Raw genomic sequence first — 17,213 nt, 5'->3', positions numbered from 1 at the left:
TCTACTCTTTCCCCTTCATTGAGAAATTCAGGATCTATGGATATAAAAATATCACAGGCCTCACACCCTGCCCACCGCTGCTGCTTGGTTGACCGGTGAAAGAGCAGTGTGCACATCGGAGTGTTTCAGCCATACATGCTTGAGCCTCAGTCAGACCCAGACTGGCACTGTTGTGCACCAAAATAGATGACTAGCAGACGTATCAGAATGGTAAGTGTAGTTAGCATTGTTTATGTTGTTTGTTAGCTTGTAACAGGCAGTAGCTGACAGCAGTGGTTGTGAAACACAATAATATCTGCTAAGATGTTTCAGTGTTCACATTGTCACATTCCTTTCTGTAATTACATACCAGAGGTCTCATAAAAGTTTGCAGAAAGACATATCAGGAATCTGGAACACTTCGTCATTTCATTTCATGTACTTGCATACATGAAACAAAACAAAATATAATTTCTCTCAGCGCACAGCAGTGCAACACAAATACAAAAACACATATCCAAAAGCTGCAAGAACACATATATCTACTACTACTTTTGGCTGCTCCCGTTAAGGGTTTCCACAGCAGATCATCCGTTTCCAGCTCTTCCTGTCCTCTGCATCTTCCTCTGTCACACCAGCCACATCCATAAACCTCCTCTTTGACCTTCCTCTTCCCTGGCAGCTCCATATTCAGCAACAAGAACAAGAACACATATCAAACTACTAAAAAAAAGTTTTTTTAAATCACTTACCAAGAGAACGAACTCAGGATGACTGTCTCCCTGTCTGTGTGGGCTAGCAATTAGCTTAGCCTGCCCCGCTCCCGCGTCCTGTTTCCGGGCAGGGCCGTGGTGCCTGGGCTCACAGGGTGCAGCAGATCAAGCTCTCCCAGCCATCAAATGAAGACACAAACTTATGCCCCTTTTTCACTACGTGGTACTGGCCCGACTCGACTCACTCTGTTTTCGTTCTCCATTACTGGAAAGTACTGGCCTTTTGGCAACTGTTACTACGCTCCTGGTACCACCTTTGTCGCCGTTCCAAAAAACTGAAGCGGGTATCAAAATCAATGCAGAGCTCTGATTGGTCGGAGAACTGCGTCATTTTGCGTCATCAATGCGCGCATGAGATATCGTCCGACGTTCTTAAATACCGAAGCGGTCGAAGTGGAGTTATCGTTAAAATACATTTTGAAATTGAAAAAAAAATGGAGAGCCGAAAATCCAGCGACACTAAAGAGGTGTACTGTTACGGTAATGGAAAAACGACACAGAAGCGAGTCGAGTCGAGCCCGGTACCATGTAGTTAGACGCAGACGTGGACAAAGACGCTGCATGGACGGTACTGGGCAAGGCCGCCGCAAACGTAAGTTCTTCCCGCCAACTTCCCTTCCCGCTACTGGGTGAGGCAGTAGCTCCGTCAGCCCTCAGCGCGCACGACGACGGACGCCTTCAGTGGCGCCGCCAGAGCGGGAGGACCCACGTGAGCCCGGTCGGGATCGAAGTCCAGACAAGAATCGCGTTGTTTTTCGGGTAAAAAACGACGCACCTCGGGCCGCCGTCGTCGTTTTATATGGCGGAACTTTGAAGCCTTAGCTAAATACATAGTGTAACCTACTCGCTGGCCGATCGCCAGGGGGTCGGCCCCCTTTAGTCGAGTGGTTAGCGATGTCCAGTGGCGCCCCCAAGGGGGTGGCCACCCTGATTCTATCCCTGCCCCCCCCCCCCCCGCTGCCCCCCCAGCCACGAGTCGCATATGCAGATTATGCTTCTGATTATGCATAATATGCTTCTATCTGATATTTTGCATTGAGTGCTGTTCATTTAAATCAGTAATGTATATTTTTCTTAACTCTCATATTGACAGTTTTCCACTAGGCTATACAGTATACTACAACAGCATCATAGAATTCCCGAAATTCGGTCATGGCTTTTGGTTTTGGTGTGCCACCCCAAGATTTTCAGTGGCCCCATTTGGCCCCACCTCTATGAACAATGTCTGGGGGCGCCGCTGGCGATGTCACCTCGTGGTGCAGTACGATCGTGGTTCGAATCCCGCAGCAGGCGGAAATGGCCACGTCACATTGGTGGCAGCGGTGGGATCCGGAAGCGTGCAGATCCTCATAAGTCTCCTCGGAGTGCGGGCGGAAGAGGGTGACTACTGGCCGATCGGCCAGGGGGTCGACTCGGCCCCCTTTAGTCGAGCGGGTTAGCGATGTCGTCGAATCCCGCACCGGACGAGAAAAGTGCTCGGATACGACAGATTTACATTACCAGAAAACTAGCAGCAGTTAGCAAAAAGCTAACGTAGTTAAGAGACTGCACACTTCCGGCTCCCACCGCTGCCACCGGTTATTTTCTTGCCCGGTGCGGGATTCGATACGAGCTGTACTGCACCACAAGGCGACGTCGCTAACCGCTCGACTAAAGGGTAAGACCTGTTAGCTAGGGGCTAACGTGTCTTATGTTTGATGTCAAAACGTTCACTATGCTAAAGCAAACACGCTCTCTGTACAGTCAAGTCCGCTGTGCTCAGGTTTCAGGTTTCTTTGCCCGCCGTACATTTGCATACTAGACAGCGATTGGCTTTTGTATTTGTGACGTACAAAATCTCGTTTTACTCGTGTACTTTTGAATTTCAGATTTTAGGGAAATGCACAGACGGCTCCTCCACCAGTAGAGGAATGTGAAGATGTAACCCAGCAGGTACTCAAGTCAGTTGATTCGGCGTTAATAGGTACACTGTCTCTTTAAGAGTCCCGGCTGTAGAGCGGAGAGCTCAAGAGTTTGCGGGGTTCACTTGACTAAATGAGAGAAGAAGAGAGAAGACTTAGCCAAGTGTTGCCGGCGTCTAGCCTTTCTTATTTTCAAATCACCACTCACTGCCATGTTTTCCTGCCAGGTGAGCACAGGTATTGTACCTGTAATTGTTTTGGGAAAAGAGATTATTTTCTTGTGTACGAGTAAATGTTCCTTAACGAAGTCAGAACACTAATCGCTAGCAAATTGCTAATCGCTAGCTAGTTGCTAATTTCTAGCTAATTGCTAATCGCTAGCTAACATTCTCAATGCTTAATATACTCTACCCATGGTATATGGCGTTCTAAATTACTACACTTGACTAAATTTAATTTATTATTAGTAGCAAATGAGAGAAGACTTAGCCAAGTGTTGCCAGCGTCTAGCCTTTCTTATTGTCAAGTCACCGCTCTCGGCCATGTTTTCCTGCTAGCTGATGGATGGGACGGGAGCTGAGTAGATAACATCATTCTCCTTGGACACTGAAGACGAGTTGGCCACCATCACCTACTTCATGGGTCACTTGAGTATCAGAGAACATATTTCTTTGATATTGAGCGCTATAATATTTTGTTTTGGTACTCAATTTTTGTTTTATTTCAACTGTTTATTGGGAGTGTTTTCGCATGGATCGAGGAGTATAAAATCAAGGATAAAGACATTCCTTTCTAGGAGGTTTAACTGTTCATTGGTTTACAACAGTAAACATTTCACAGTTGATTAAGACTGAAAGAAAAAAATATATTGAGCAACAATCAGATTTTTTTTCCCCTAATTTTCTTAATGGCTGAACTATCTCTATATTGTCATTAATTCATGTTTGTTATGTTGTCATCCATTCAAGTCATTCATTCTCTTTCATTTATAAGTCATAGCTTACAAATTACAGCAGAAGATGATTTATTTTATTTTATTTCTTTTGTGCGTTTACTTAAAACAAAGGGTTGACATTTATTTGAGGGAGGATACGTTCCAGTCCATTAGTTAATTATTTGGACTCAGGTAGCATACTACTACCAGACCCTGGAATACATTTCCTGTTATAGTACAATTTAAATCTGGTCTCATCTTTATTTATTTCTATTTTAAGAGGGACAAACAGATACTTGGTTACAAAAACACTGCTCTCGTGACAAACTTTACATCGATACAAGTCAGTATGGTCAAGGCCAGACATTTTAGGGGACACAAGCATAAGAAAAACAAAATTTTCAGTGGAGGGGTACTTTAAAGTTCGGTCAAAAATCCTGCAAGAGTTTCGCAAATCTAGGGTTGCTATCGAAACACGACTACTGCAGTCATGGGGGGCATGGATTTTTTTTTCCCCTTTCCAATTTTCTCCCCAATTTGTATCCGGCCAATTACCCTGCTCCTCTTGAGCCGTCCCGTTCGCTGCTCCACCTCCTCTCCTCCGATCCGGGGGCGCCCCGACCGACCAGAGGAGGCGCCAATGCAGCGACCAGGACACATACCCACATCCGACTTCCCACCCGCAGACACGGCCAATTGTGTCTGTAGGGATGCCCGACCAAGCCGGAGGTAACACGGGGATTCGACCCGGCGATCCCGCGTTGGTATGCAACGGAATAGACCGCTACGCTACCTGGGCGCCATGGGGGGCATGGATGCTGTCGTGTGTCACGTTGCGAGTGATGTAAAGACAGTTTGAAATCTGATTTGGGTGACCAGCGTGTCTGGACTGAGTAATCCATGGACCAGGCCAGAATTTGGTACCACCTAAGGTGACAAAAATCTCGTTGGTACCAGTTTGTTTGTAGGGTCCATATAAGTTCTTTGAAACATGATAAATGAGTAGCTTTTTGAAATTTTTTTGGGATATATAATTTTTATGTAGGTATAAAGGGCTCATTCTAAGGTAACAAAAACACTGTGATTCTTATTTACATGTCATACTGTACTAATGAAAACATACTTATGAATATTATATTCCATTTCTGCCAATAGATCTCCCTAAATCTTACACACTGGTCCTTTAATTAAGATTTTTGTTTGATTAATTTGATTAAGATTTTACTGTGAGTGAGGATACGAGTGTCATGATCCTTTGTCTCGGATACTGTAAGAAGATAAACTGCCCCCCATGTCAGAAATGTGGCAACCTATGTGATGCTCTTGTAGGTTGTACATGCCTTTACGCTTTGCAAAAGCGTAAGTGCTTTTGCAGGATGAGGAAAAGGAAACAGGACATTCCAAGAGTCCTTCAAATCCCAGGGAACATCCTATCAGACGAATTATATAGCAATATGGAATCGTTTGTCTGCAGGATGTATGCACCATCGTCTAGCATATGTGTTGTCAATGATCTGCGTTACCTGCTGTTCTGCACCAAAAGGGGTGGAGTCCAGCCTAAATCCCCCTTGCAGGGACTGCTTACAGCTGCATATACAGCGTGCCAGTTATCAGGCAGGAGTCTGGAGGCAGCCAGACATACCAGAGCCAAAAGGACATGGATGGACAACTGATGACAAAGGTATGCTTACAATAAATACAGTAAATAAACATTTACCATCTTGCTCTAATAATAACATAGTATAAATATGTATATAGGTAATTTCTAGACATTTGGGGTGCCTCACTGAAATGGATGGAGAACTATCTTCCATTTATTCTTACAGGTATGATGATATTAGACAGGATGTGGGGACCCCCAGCACCAATGGCCATCCTGGAACTTATGGCCCTGCAAGTGTGTACGGCCCTGCAATCTTCCAGACTGCTTCTGCCTTTCCAGCAAACTCAAGTGCACAGAAATGTGCAAGCTACAAACCCGGAGCAATCAGAGGGAGGAGGATGAGTAGGATAGAATTAGTCGTGAAACTGGTTGACTATGATGATATTAATGATGGTGATGATAAATAAACAGAATATGATTTGGGCGGCATGGTGGTCCGGTGGTTAGCGCTGTCGCCTCACAGCAAGAAGATCCTGGGTTCGAACCCCGGGGTTGTCCAACCTTGGGGGTCATCCCAGGTCGTCCTCTGTGTGGAGTTTGCATGAACTCCCCGTGTCTGCGTGGGTTTTCTCCGGGTGCTCCGGTTTCCCCCACCATTAAAAAAGACATGCATGTTAGGGTTAATACTCCTGTCTGTGCCCCTGACCGAGGCATGGCAAGAAGAACTGGAGTTGGTCCCCGGGTGCTGCACGGCGGCTGCCCACTGCTCCTAGCTACACAGCTAGGATGGGTTAAATGCAGAGAGGAATTTCCTCACGGGGATTAATAAAGTATATATAAAAAAAATGAATACTCGAGAATGGATATTAGTATGACAGTATGATATGATGTTTTTGACGATGATGATGATGATTATCATTGGTATATGTATTGCAGCGTTCACCGCTATTAAAGAACACCACTGACAGGACTTATAATCGAGCACTGCTTTATTTTCGACTGTTGCGGGCCGCAGCCATGCCATGCAGACCACCATTAACAGAAAACGAACTCCCAGGTCTTCTCTCGCCGAACATAGTCCCGTCCCACCAACCTAACATGTTGTGCTTATTTTTTCTTCTTTGTCCTTCTCTTTTCTTTTAAATAAGTGTTTCTGGGTGTCCCGTGGCATGGCAGTCTATTCCGTTGCCTACCAACACTGGGATCGCTAGTTCGAATGGCTTGGTCGGGCGTCCCTACAGACACAGTTGGCCATGTCCGGATGTGGGTATGTGTTCTGGTCGCTGCACTAGCGTCTCCTCTGGTCAGTTGGGGCGCCTGTTCAGGGGGGAGGGGGAACTGGGGGGGAATAGCGTGATCCTCACCCACGCACTACGTCTCCCTGGTGAAACTCCTCACTGTCAGGTGAAAAGAAGCGGCTGGTGACTCCACATGTATGGGAGGAGGCATGTGGTAGTCTGCAGCCCTTCCAGCTCAGCAGAGGGGGTGGAGCAGCGACCGGGACGGCTTGGAAGAGTGGGGTAAATTGGCCCGATACAATTGGGGAGGAAAAAATTGGGGGGGGGTCTAAATAAATAAATAAAGAGGCGCTCCTTCTGTAGTGTTTCTCAAACTTGACCATCTGAACCCAGACTAAACCTCGTCATTGCAGCTTTGGCCGAGAATTCCAATCAATATTTTGATCTTGGCTGGCAGTGTCACCAAAGGAATCCAATGTTCTTGTAAAAATGAAGATTAAAAGAAAAACCTCAGGCACTCCATAGTCTATGACTCTGTGGCACATGTGGCCCTTTAGGTAAACACGTTTTAATTTGCCTCGTCCCCCGATCCTCACTGAAAATCCAGATGCCGATGGATTTGTAGCATCAGAACGGGAAAAATAATGAAGGAGCAGCAGGGAAATGTTAATTCAAAGAGCTGCAGCGGGCCTTAGCCTTCATTTTCATCTGACTGTGGCTGTGGAGTGTAGAGGCTTCAATGGCAACGTAGACATTCACTGCAACGACACCACAGGAATACTTACTCACAGTGGCCATCAATTTTATGTCAAAACTGGTAAACATACACCCTGGTATCTATGCCTGCAAAATGTTCTTTTTCTTTCTTTATTAATGACTGCATCTCTGTCAGGGTGGTTTATTGAAAACGTTTGCTTAATCATCTACCAATGGTGAGATTTATGATTTATGTTTGTCTTTTTTTCTTTCTTTTTTTGGACAATATAATATATTTTGACCATATATATATATATATATATATATATATATATATATATATATCAACACAGATACAGGAAAAAAGATTTTAATGCATATCAGTACAGGCCTGTTTCGTGCGTCTTGCACTCATCAGCTGCTAATGTTTTTTTTGACAAAGAATCATAGTTACGTTGCCCAGCATCACGCCCCTAATTTCGGTTGGACAGCGACCAATCAGATGGGGAAACATTCAAATTATAATAGCCAATGGGGTAGATACTTATGATGCACAGCGGCCTGTCCAGTGTGTCTCCCCACCGGCTGCCCAGTGACTGCTGGGATAGGCTGCAGCATCCCCACGACCCTGAGAGCAGGATAAGCGGTTCGGCTAATGGCTGGATGGATCTACCAATGGAAGAACCGCTGGTCTGCTGCATAGTGTGCAGCCCTGAGTTACACATGTTTTTCATGCATTACATGCAAAACAGTTTTGTTCTTGCACAACAACTTACGGCGGTACTGTATAAGTAGTGGTAGTTAGTTGGGAACTGATTACACTATGAATTGCATACGACATGTTAGTTGATTAGTTGTTACGTCATCATTATTATCATTACTTTTATTATCATTATCAGTTGTAGTAGAAGTAAACCAAGGTGTTTTAGAATATCCACATTTCCATTTTAGCTATTGGCAATTGCAAGTGTTGACGTAAATTGAAATGTTTTTTTCCCGAAGGTGACCTAGGAAAAGCCTTCAAGTGTCTTGGAGAAACAATGCCACATTGTGAGGAATTAATGCATCCACCTCAGCAATCTTAAGCAATTTCAGTCCTGCAGGTCTTACCAACCAATCATTCAAATGTGGAGCACCATGCAAGGGGATAAAGATGGAAAGTCCTAGATTATAGTTAACCGCCAGGCCATTATTACACTTAGACTCATTCTGTTGTCTGTGGCTCTTGAAGTACCCTTCAGGTGCTTGTGCCACAGAAAAGAAAGCTCCCTGTGAGCACAACATGGGTCTGCATTTGGCTGATCTTGCTCAACAGTTTAGGTCCATCAGAAAAGTAATTTGCCTCTCGATTCCAAGTACAATTGATCTATTACGTGATTATCTGACCTGATAATTGGGCTCAGTATTTTATCGTCTTAAGTATTTTTTTTTACTTAGTTTTTATTTCAATTTCACAACTTATACAACCAAATTCACAATTTTTCCTGCTGTTTTTTTCCATTTTTTCAGCTGTACCCACATAGTTTACAGATAATTCAACAAAAGGGAACCGAAAAAAAGAAAAGAAAAATAAATAAATAAAAACCAAAAAAAATACCTTTACTTCAGCTTGAAGTGTTAGTTGTAATAGTGGTATAAATTAAAGACATTAATAAATAAAAAATAAAAAACAGGGAAAGGAGGGCTCAGGGAGGGGAGTTGTGTACGCATGTGTGTAGTGGTATGGCTGCGTGTATATGCATAGACAGATAAGGTGAATTGAGAAGATAGAGACGCATGTATGATACAGAATGAGTACAAGGGTCTGGAGCACTTCATTGTCTCAGTATAGCCATGGCCGGGATCCACCTTTTAATGAATATATCTTTCTGAAGTCTCAAAGAGGAGGTTATTTGTTCCATCTGATATATTTCCCATACTTTCTCAATCCATAAATTGTATGTTGGAGGGTCAGATTTTAACCACTTAATTGTGATGCATTTAATTGCTGCTGTTAGTAATATTTGCAAAAGGTATTTTTTTACCTCTTCCATCAAGCCCTTCCGGCATTAATCCCAGTAATGCCATCTTTGGATCTTTTGTGAAGTTTTGGTAGAATACTTCTTTAAGTGCCTCAAACACCTCTTCCCAAAATGTTCTTAATTTAGGGCATGTCCAAAATATGTGGGTATGGTTGCCAATTTGTGTTCCACAATTTCTCCAGCATTTATTTGAGTGTGTTGGGCCCATTTTAGCCACTATTTCTGGTGTGTGAAAGAATCTCATAGTTACCCTCCATTTGAATTCCCACCATGTATTTGAGTTGGTTACTAGATTTGCTTCAGTGCGTATTTCTTCCCACATGTCCTGTGGTATACCTGTATTCATTTCAGTTTCCCATCTTCCTTTTATCTGCAGGGTATTATTCATATTCAAGCCTAAAAATATTTGGTAAACATGACTTATGACTTTCTTATCCCCGATCCCTGTTTGTAATTTTATCAAGAACTCTTCAATTGGAGTGGGCACCAACATGCTATCCCACTCTTTATGTTTTGTTAAAAAGTCCCTTAATTGTAAATACCTGAAAAAACCTGTGGTAGGAAGCATAAACTCCTCTCTCAGCTGTTCAAATGATTTAAGGATGCCATCCTTATGAAGTTGATGTAGATTACTGAGACCATGTTCTGACCATTTTCTAAAACCTGCGTCTAAATGGGAGGGTACAAAGTCCTTTATAAATCCGATACTAGTTAGTGCAGAAATTACTTTAGGCAATCCAAATGACAGTTTTATTTTCCTCCAGATTTTTAGTGTAACTCTAGTCCATTCACCCATTTGAGTTTCTTTTGAGGGGACATCTAGGAAAGGCAAGGTCTGTAGGGGCTTCACACATAAGCTTTTTTCTATGTTAAGCCAACGAGTACATGTAAGATCCTGAATCCTTATTGTTAAAGGTTTTAACTGTGCAGCCCAAAAATAATATCTTAGATTCGGGAGTTTGAGCCCTCCATGCGGTTTTATAGCTGTAATGTTTTTAGTCTAATTCTTGGTCGTTTTCCTTGCCATAGAGATTTTGAAATGAGCCTGTCTAATTTATCAAATATAGATTTAGGAATATCAATAGGTATCATCTGAAATTGATAGAGAAGCTTAGGTAGCACATTCATGCGTATACTCTCAATATGGCCCTACAGCGACAGGGGAAGTGTTGACCACTGGTCCAAATCCTTGTCTTAAGTATTTTTGATTAAAAAAAAAAAGTTCATTGTGTAGAAATTGACATTCTTTTCTTTCGCTGAAAACATTTATTTATTTTTTTCTTAAATGGTCTTAATTATTTCATCTTGGTATGAATAATCCACCATCATTCCTCCTGCAGCCATCAGGATGCATTGGCTCGTTTGGAAGGACTGACCTCGCTGCTGTTTTTATTTTCAGGAAGTCGACCTTTTTCAATGTGCTGACAAAGAGTCAAGCGGCAGCGGAAAATTTCCCCTTCTGCACCATTGACCCAAATGAAAGCAGAGTGCCCATTCCCGATGAACGCTATGATTTCCTCTGCCAATTCCACAAGCCAGCCAGGTATGGGGCCTCACTGTTCACATATTATTCACACTTCAGATTCGCAGTCTCCAACGGCACACTATGGGAATGTGAAAGGACATTTTGTTGATGTGTAGATGTCAGGTCTTTATGCAACATGCAATTGCTGCTCTCCTCTGTGATTTCTAGCAAGGAAAAAGAAGCAGTATTGAACTGTCAGTGGTTATCGCACATCTTTATGGAAGCAGTTTGATTCAGGTTTGGGGTCCTCTGCTGATAAATCACTCCCCAAGCGTTGGTATAGACGGTGGCGATTAACATTTCAGCTTATGAAATGTAATCACAAGAACTCAGCAAGATGACACGCTCCAGCAGAAATGTACTCAATGTCTATGCACCCCGTATCCATTTTGCTCCTAGCAAAGCCAGATAGGCTGCAGAGTATCTGATGCAACCTTTTGTCTCTTCTTTACCTTCTCAATTTCAGCAAAATCTCAGCCTTCCTTAATGTTGTGGACATTGCCGGCCTGGTCAAAGGTGCTCATGCTGGCCAAGGCTTAGGAAATGCCTTCCTGTCCCACATCAGCGCGTGTGATGGCATCTTCCATATGACACGTGAGTCCCCTTGACATCCTCACAGATTGCCTTCACTGACAGCAGGGGCAGCTGGTGCTAACAATTTTTTTTGGGGGGGGGGCACGATGTACCTTGGCGCAGCACACCTGACAGCTGCTTTAATGTCTACACAGACACAGAGGTATTAAGGAGGACAATGTAGCCTATAGATTTTATCAGGGTTCGTAGATGGTGGATGATTGACAGTTGAGACGAGGCGTCATGGTGGGTGTGAACATGATTGACAGCCACAAGAATTGTCCAATCACATTAGATCAAAACACATTAAAACAATACCAATCTGCTGCCAATAAAAGTGGGAGTGTCTGGGGCGCACAAAACTGTGCCCCCTGGAAAATCTGAAGAAACCAATCAGACAGCAGCCTCAGGTCACCTGCTTGCCAAAAGTTTTGGGGCTTACATAAGGTATGGTTTGGCCGGTGCCCCTCACCCAGGAAGTATACTATGTATTCAGCCAGAAATCAACCAGATACCATTTGGAACCAATGTTTAATGGCTGCTGACAGGCGCTCCCAGATTGAAAACACTTTTATTTCAGAATTATTTGTATTATACAACTAGATTATATTTAACATGTTTAAGTAGATTTTCATCTCTTGATATTTGAAGGGGGCGCCCTGTACTGGCTAGCTGCCACGGACTGAGAGAAATGCTGACACGTAAACAGAAAACCAAAAACATGCACATTTCTGGGCCACACAACGTAGTAGAAGTTACATTGGGCGGAAAACTGTTTTATTGTGCATTATACCATCTGCACCACATCTTGAGCAGTTGCCTCAGTTGTGCCACAGCTTGACTAGTAGGGGTTCTCGTGTTGTAGGGTGACAAGATCATAACACATAACAGTGACAAATAACAAGGCCAGACCAAACCTCACATTCCTAATGGGAGGCTCCCTAAAATAAAATCACAGAATGAGCGAGGAAAAGGGCCTGGTCACATTTAGTAGCATATTCTTTTTTTTCTTTTTTTTTTTTGTGGGTTTTCCCCCCTTTTTCTCCCCAGTTGTACTTGGCCAACTACCCCACTCTTCCGAGCTGGCCCGGTCTCTGCTCCCCTCCCTCTGCCGATCAGGGGAGGGCTGCAGACTACCACATGCCTCCTCCGATACATGTGGAGTCACCAGCCGCTTCTTTTCACCTGACAGTGAGGAGTTTCACCAGAGGGATGTAGCGCGTGTGAGGATCACGCTATTCCCCCCAGTCCCCCCCCCCCTGAACAGGCGCCCCGACCGACCAGAGGAGGTGCTAGTGCATGGATCAGGACACATACCCACATCCAGCTTCCCACCCACAGACACGGCCAATTGTGTCTGTAGGGACACCTGACCAAGCCAGAGGTAACACGGCAATTCGAACGGCAATCCCTGTGTTGGTAGGCAATGGGATAGACCGCCCGCCACCCAGATGCCCCACGCAAAACTATTTTATCATCCGTTATAGCATCTGCACCACGTTCAGCATCAGTTGTGCCACAGCTTCACTAGTAGGAGTTCTTGTGTTGTAGGGTGACAAGATCATAACAGAAGAATAATGAGGCCAGACCAAACCTTACGTTCCTAATGGGAGGCTCCCAAAATAAAATCACAGAAGGAGTGAAGGAAAGGGTCTGTGCCTGGTCACATTTAGCAGCATATTCTGAGGGTCGGATATAAAACTAGACCGTTGTGCATCGTAAACCACACATTACTGTAATTTGATCCCAAATGCCAAATTTGGTTAAGTTTGGGCTATGACAAAGGTAAGCAGGGTTTTTTTTTGTTTTGCAAAAACAGAAGAAAGAAGGGCTCTTTTGGGAGCTCCTTACTTTTTTTTGTTTGCAGTCTGTCATGTTTTTTGTTTTTTGGGGCCGAGTTTTTGCTTGTGTATATAAAAGAGAGACAATTGAACTCTCTTTTTGATTATTCTGAGTGTGTCTTCCTCTCTGTCTTTTGCCCTCCGTCACTCATCGAACATACCAATGTGATTAGCTCAGCAAACGATTCCCCAGCAAAACACCCCTCACTCAGTGTGGCAGGCCTCGCATCACTCGATGGCCTCTCTGCCTCGAGTCCTTTTGTGCCTCTGACATCGACTTTGTCTTAGACAATTAAAATGTTACACGCTAGAATAATTTAAATTGCAGCGACTGAAATGGAGGCAGAAGCTTTTTTTTTTTTTTTTTTTAAATAGCAGAATTTGTTTACTGATTGTATGCGGGTATTGACTTTCCCATTAAGTGGAAAGAGCTCTGATTAGTGAGATGGCTGTGGCAGACAAAGAGCGGCCAAATGGCCAGGGTTAAAATGTAGACCGTTTTTTCTCGTTGTTCTTAAAACGTCACCGCTAGGGACTACTTGGTGGACAGTGCAAGTGGGTCATTTCTGTTCCATTTTCAACGCCATTTTCCAATAGCCTTTCAATAGACTGCTCGTGACACTGCATGGGGACGATACACATTGCTTGTGGTCAACTGCAGGACAACCCACAGTAAGTCAGAGCTTGTAGTTATTATTCATTTATTTACCCCCCCCCCTTTTTCTTCCCGATCGTACCTGTCCAATCACCCCACTCTTCCGAGCCATCCCGGTCGCTGCTCCACCCCCTCTGCCAATCCGGGGAGGGCTGCAGACTACCACGTCTCCTCCGATACATGTGGAGTCACCAGCCGCTTCTTTTCACCTGACAGTGAGGAGTTTCACCAGGGGGACGTAGCGTGTGGGAGGATCACGCTATTTCCCCCAGTTCCCCCTCCCCCTTGTAAAGGTGCCCTAACTGACCAGAGGAGGCACTAGTGCAGCGACTGGGACACGTACCCACATCTGGCTTCCCACACGGCCAACTGTGTCTGTAGGGATGCCTGACCAAGCCAGAGGTAACAGGGATTCGTACCGGCGATCCCCGCGTTGGTAGGCAACGGAATAGACCGCAACACTACCCGGACGCCCAGAGCTTGTAATTATTGACAGAGGAGGCATGACACACGTCAGGTGAGATTTATCTGTCTGTCGTCCGTTTCAAAGGATTGGAAATGCCTCACTGACTTTAAAGGAAAGCACGGAAATGTTTCTTTTCTTACACGTCATTGGACGACTTCCTCAGAATCACGTCCTGTCCTGTTTGGTGTGACCTGCCCAGCTTCACGGGGGTTTTATCTCATGTGCAGAGCACCAAATACCAAATACCACTGATAGGATTCTAATTTATGTATACAACATGCACTGGTGACATTTGGAGTCAACTCAAGTCAGGTTTATTTGTGTAAACTCGTGCTGCACGATTCATCTAATCGCAATCGCGGTGTCAGCCTGTGCAGTTGTATAGCCGCAAAAGGCTGCGATTTAGTTAAATAATAAAACGTGCGTGTGTGAACATCTGTTTGTGGGCAGTCTAGTCTGCATGTCTACGCCCATAAAGAGATGACCAATCAGTCTCTGTTTAGACAGTGAAGCGCGTACAGTCTACAGTCACATGACTGTCCGGTGTGCCGTGTGCAGACCAGAAAGACGGAAAAAATGGATACCGAAGACAACGAGCAGGTTAACGCTTGTGTTGTCCACACATTGTATATACTGCCCCTGTCTTAAGGGTCATTTAAGACCCGCCTTCATTAAACCTCTAAATTAAAGCAACTTAATTTAATTTTAAACCCCAAATCTATTTTGCATGAAGAGCCAACCTGTCATTCATCACAAACTGTGTGACTATCTGGGTTTTCCCTCTTCATGGGGCAGAAAGACTGCATTTAATCAGTAGACACCACTCGCTTTTATAGGGTCACACATGACCCACACATGTCTTAGGGTCAAACATGACCCTAAGAAAATCTTAGTACCCTAGTGGTGTACAGCTTTCATGGAAATATGAACAAAAACAATGTTTCCCTTTTTCTAATTGGGGTCACTCTAGGAAAAGTCGTCAAATTTCAGGTTGAAAAAATATTTAGTCTTTTCTCTGCTCATAAACACTGTTATGGGCCTTTTTGACCCGTAAGACAACAGAAGCCTTAATACAATAAATAATAATAAAATAATAATAAAAATTATTAATAGAAGTATTGCAAGGGAACACAAAACTGCCCCCTAATTTTTTTTCTCACCCTGTCCCTACTATGGCTCCGTAGTTAGTTTAACACTGATGAACTGGTGGCAAAAAAAAACAAAAAAAAAAAAACGTGACCTCTGTTAGATGGCGATATTTCTGATTCAAGCTCAGCGATGGTGAGCAGAAAGAGGTACTGTGTAAAACATGCAAAATGAAAGTCGCTACGCATCATGGCAACACGACAAATTTGTGTTATTTGTATATGTATAAGTTTGTTTATCTCATCTCATCTCGTCTCATCATCAGCTGCTTCTCCGGGGTCGGGTCGCGGTGGCAGCAAGCTAAGTAGGTCACTCCAGACGTCCCTCTCCCCAGTAACGCCCTCCAGCTCCTGGGGGATCCCAAGATCTTCCCACGCCAGACTGGACATGTAGTCCCTCCAGCGAGTTCTAGGTCTACCCTGGGGTCTCCTCCCAGTTGGTCCTCCTGGACCAGTCTGCGATGCTGGAAGTCGACACACCCCGACCCCCACCTTTGCCTGCCGCCCGGCCTGCATGGCACCAGCGCTCATCCCCGTGGGTGGTGGGTCCATAGGGTGATAAATTTGTTTATTATATCGCAAATTGCAATATTGTCCACTATAATCACTATATGACTTTTTCACCAAATCGTGCAGCCCTAGTGCAAACCTTAATCACAAGTTTCAGTCCCGGAGGACTTTGCATTGCCTCAGTGACAAAGAGGTTGATACAGTAAACAACAGGAGACAACATCCTCTGTCCTCAGACCCTCGATTCAAATGAAGACAAACAAAACAAAAAAAAAAAAAAAAAGAATCAAAGTAAAGTTAATAAAAAAAGAACAGAGAAACCACAAGAAGGGCATCAGTGGAGTAATCCCTCTTCCGGTACAGAAAGGCATGCACACATGCTGAGTGTACAAGTTAAAGTGGGTATCAGGTAATATATGAAGAAATAAAACAGTCCAAAGCACTAAACGTCTGCACTTTGGGACGATGAAGCATGCAAAAAAGAGAGAGAGGAAGATGCTTGGATAGCATAGCATGCAAAAGCACACGCAGAACAGCACTGTCTCCGTACAGCGTCACCATCTGAGCGCTAGAGAGCCGTGGGAATGAGGAATAGAGCTCTCATATGGGATGATGCATCGTTGTCATCATAAGGCAGATATTTTGCGTCTGCAGTCCGTTCTTGCTCAGATCTTCGACCACAGTAACTTGGGACATTTTTTTTTTTGCCTCGCGGTATTATGTGCGTACTTAAAAAACACCCTCTGTTCTTTTCATATCGACCAAGTCTATACACCAGATCCTCGCTCAAAACCGACTCTTTTGTGTCTGCCAGTGCGACGGGGAAGACAAACATCCACGTCCAATGAAAATAAGATGATAGAAAGCTTCTTCTGTGAGTTTATGACTATCTGTTTTGACATTCCATTGTTCTGCCTCTTGCGGATTCCTCGGAGACCGTGGGCTATGTGAAACATTAAACATAGCTGGTTTTGTTTTGCAATTATAGATTATATTAAACATAGCTGGTTTTGTTTTGCAATTACAGAAATGTTTTATCTGGTGTCAGCGGTACAAGCTGCAGTATTCGAGACACTTCTTTTATATTGTTTGATTATATGGTTGGGGGGATCGTACATTTTTGTCTTGAGTGGTTGTATTTGTGTCTGGGATTGAGCGGGGGGGGGGGGGGAGACTGGAAAACATGCATCGGAAAGATGCATGTTGTGTGACTGTCGATGCCCAGACCCTTGCCCAACTGAGCAGACAAGGGGTCGAGCTGATCCTGATGAGATGAAGTGGGAAAGGCTCGTAAAACCTCAGCAATCAGCCACACGGCTCTGGCTGCAGTATAGTCGTTTTTTAACGTAGCTT

The 17,213-nt window shown here is 44.1% G+C and overlaps 1 protein-coding gene across 3 annotated transcripts in view; it reads left to right on the top strand.

Moving 5' to 3' along the window:
* Nucleotides 1–17,213, top strand: part of LOC130121101 (obg-like ATPase 1) — a 66,480-nt gene that overhangs the window by 8,970 nt on the left and 40,297 nt on the right. For 2 of the 3 annotated variants that reach the window (XM_056289948.1, XM_056289947.1), the window contains exons 3-4: nt 10,545–10,688; nt 11,137–11,264. In XM_056289948.1, coding sequence (XP_056145923.1) covers nt 10,545–10,688; nt 11,137–11,264 — 272 coding nt within the window. The remainder of the gene's footprint in view (nt 1–10,544; nt 10,689–11,136; nt 11,265–17,213) is intronic. The other variant, XM_056289949.1, reaches the window with a different exon arrangement.

Source organism: Lampris incognitus, chromosome 11, assembly GCF_029633865.1.
Source record: "Lampris incognitus isolate fLamInc1 chromosome 11, fLamInc1.hap2, whole genome shotgun sequence".
Classification (NCBI taxonomy): domain Eukaryota; kingdom Metazoa; phylum Chordata; class Actinopteri; order Lampriformes; family Lampridae; genus Lampris; species Lampris incognitus.
This window is presented reverse-complemented; position numbering and strand designations above follow the sequence as displayed.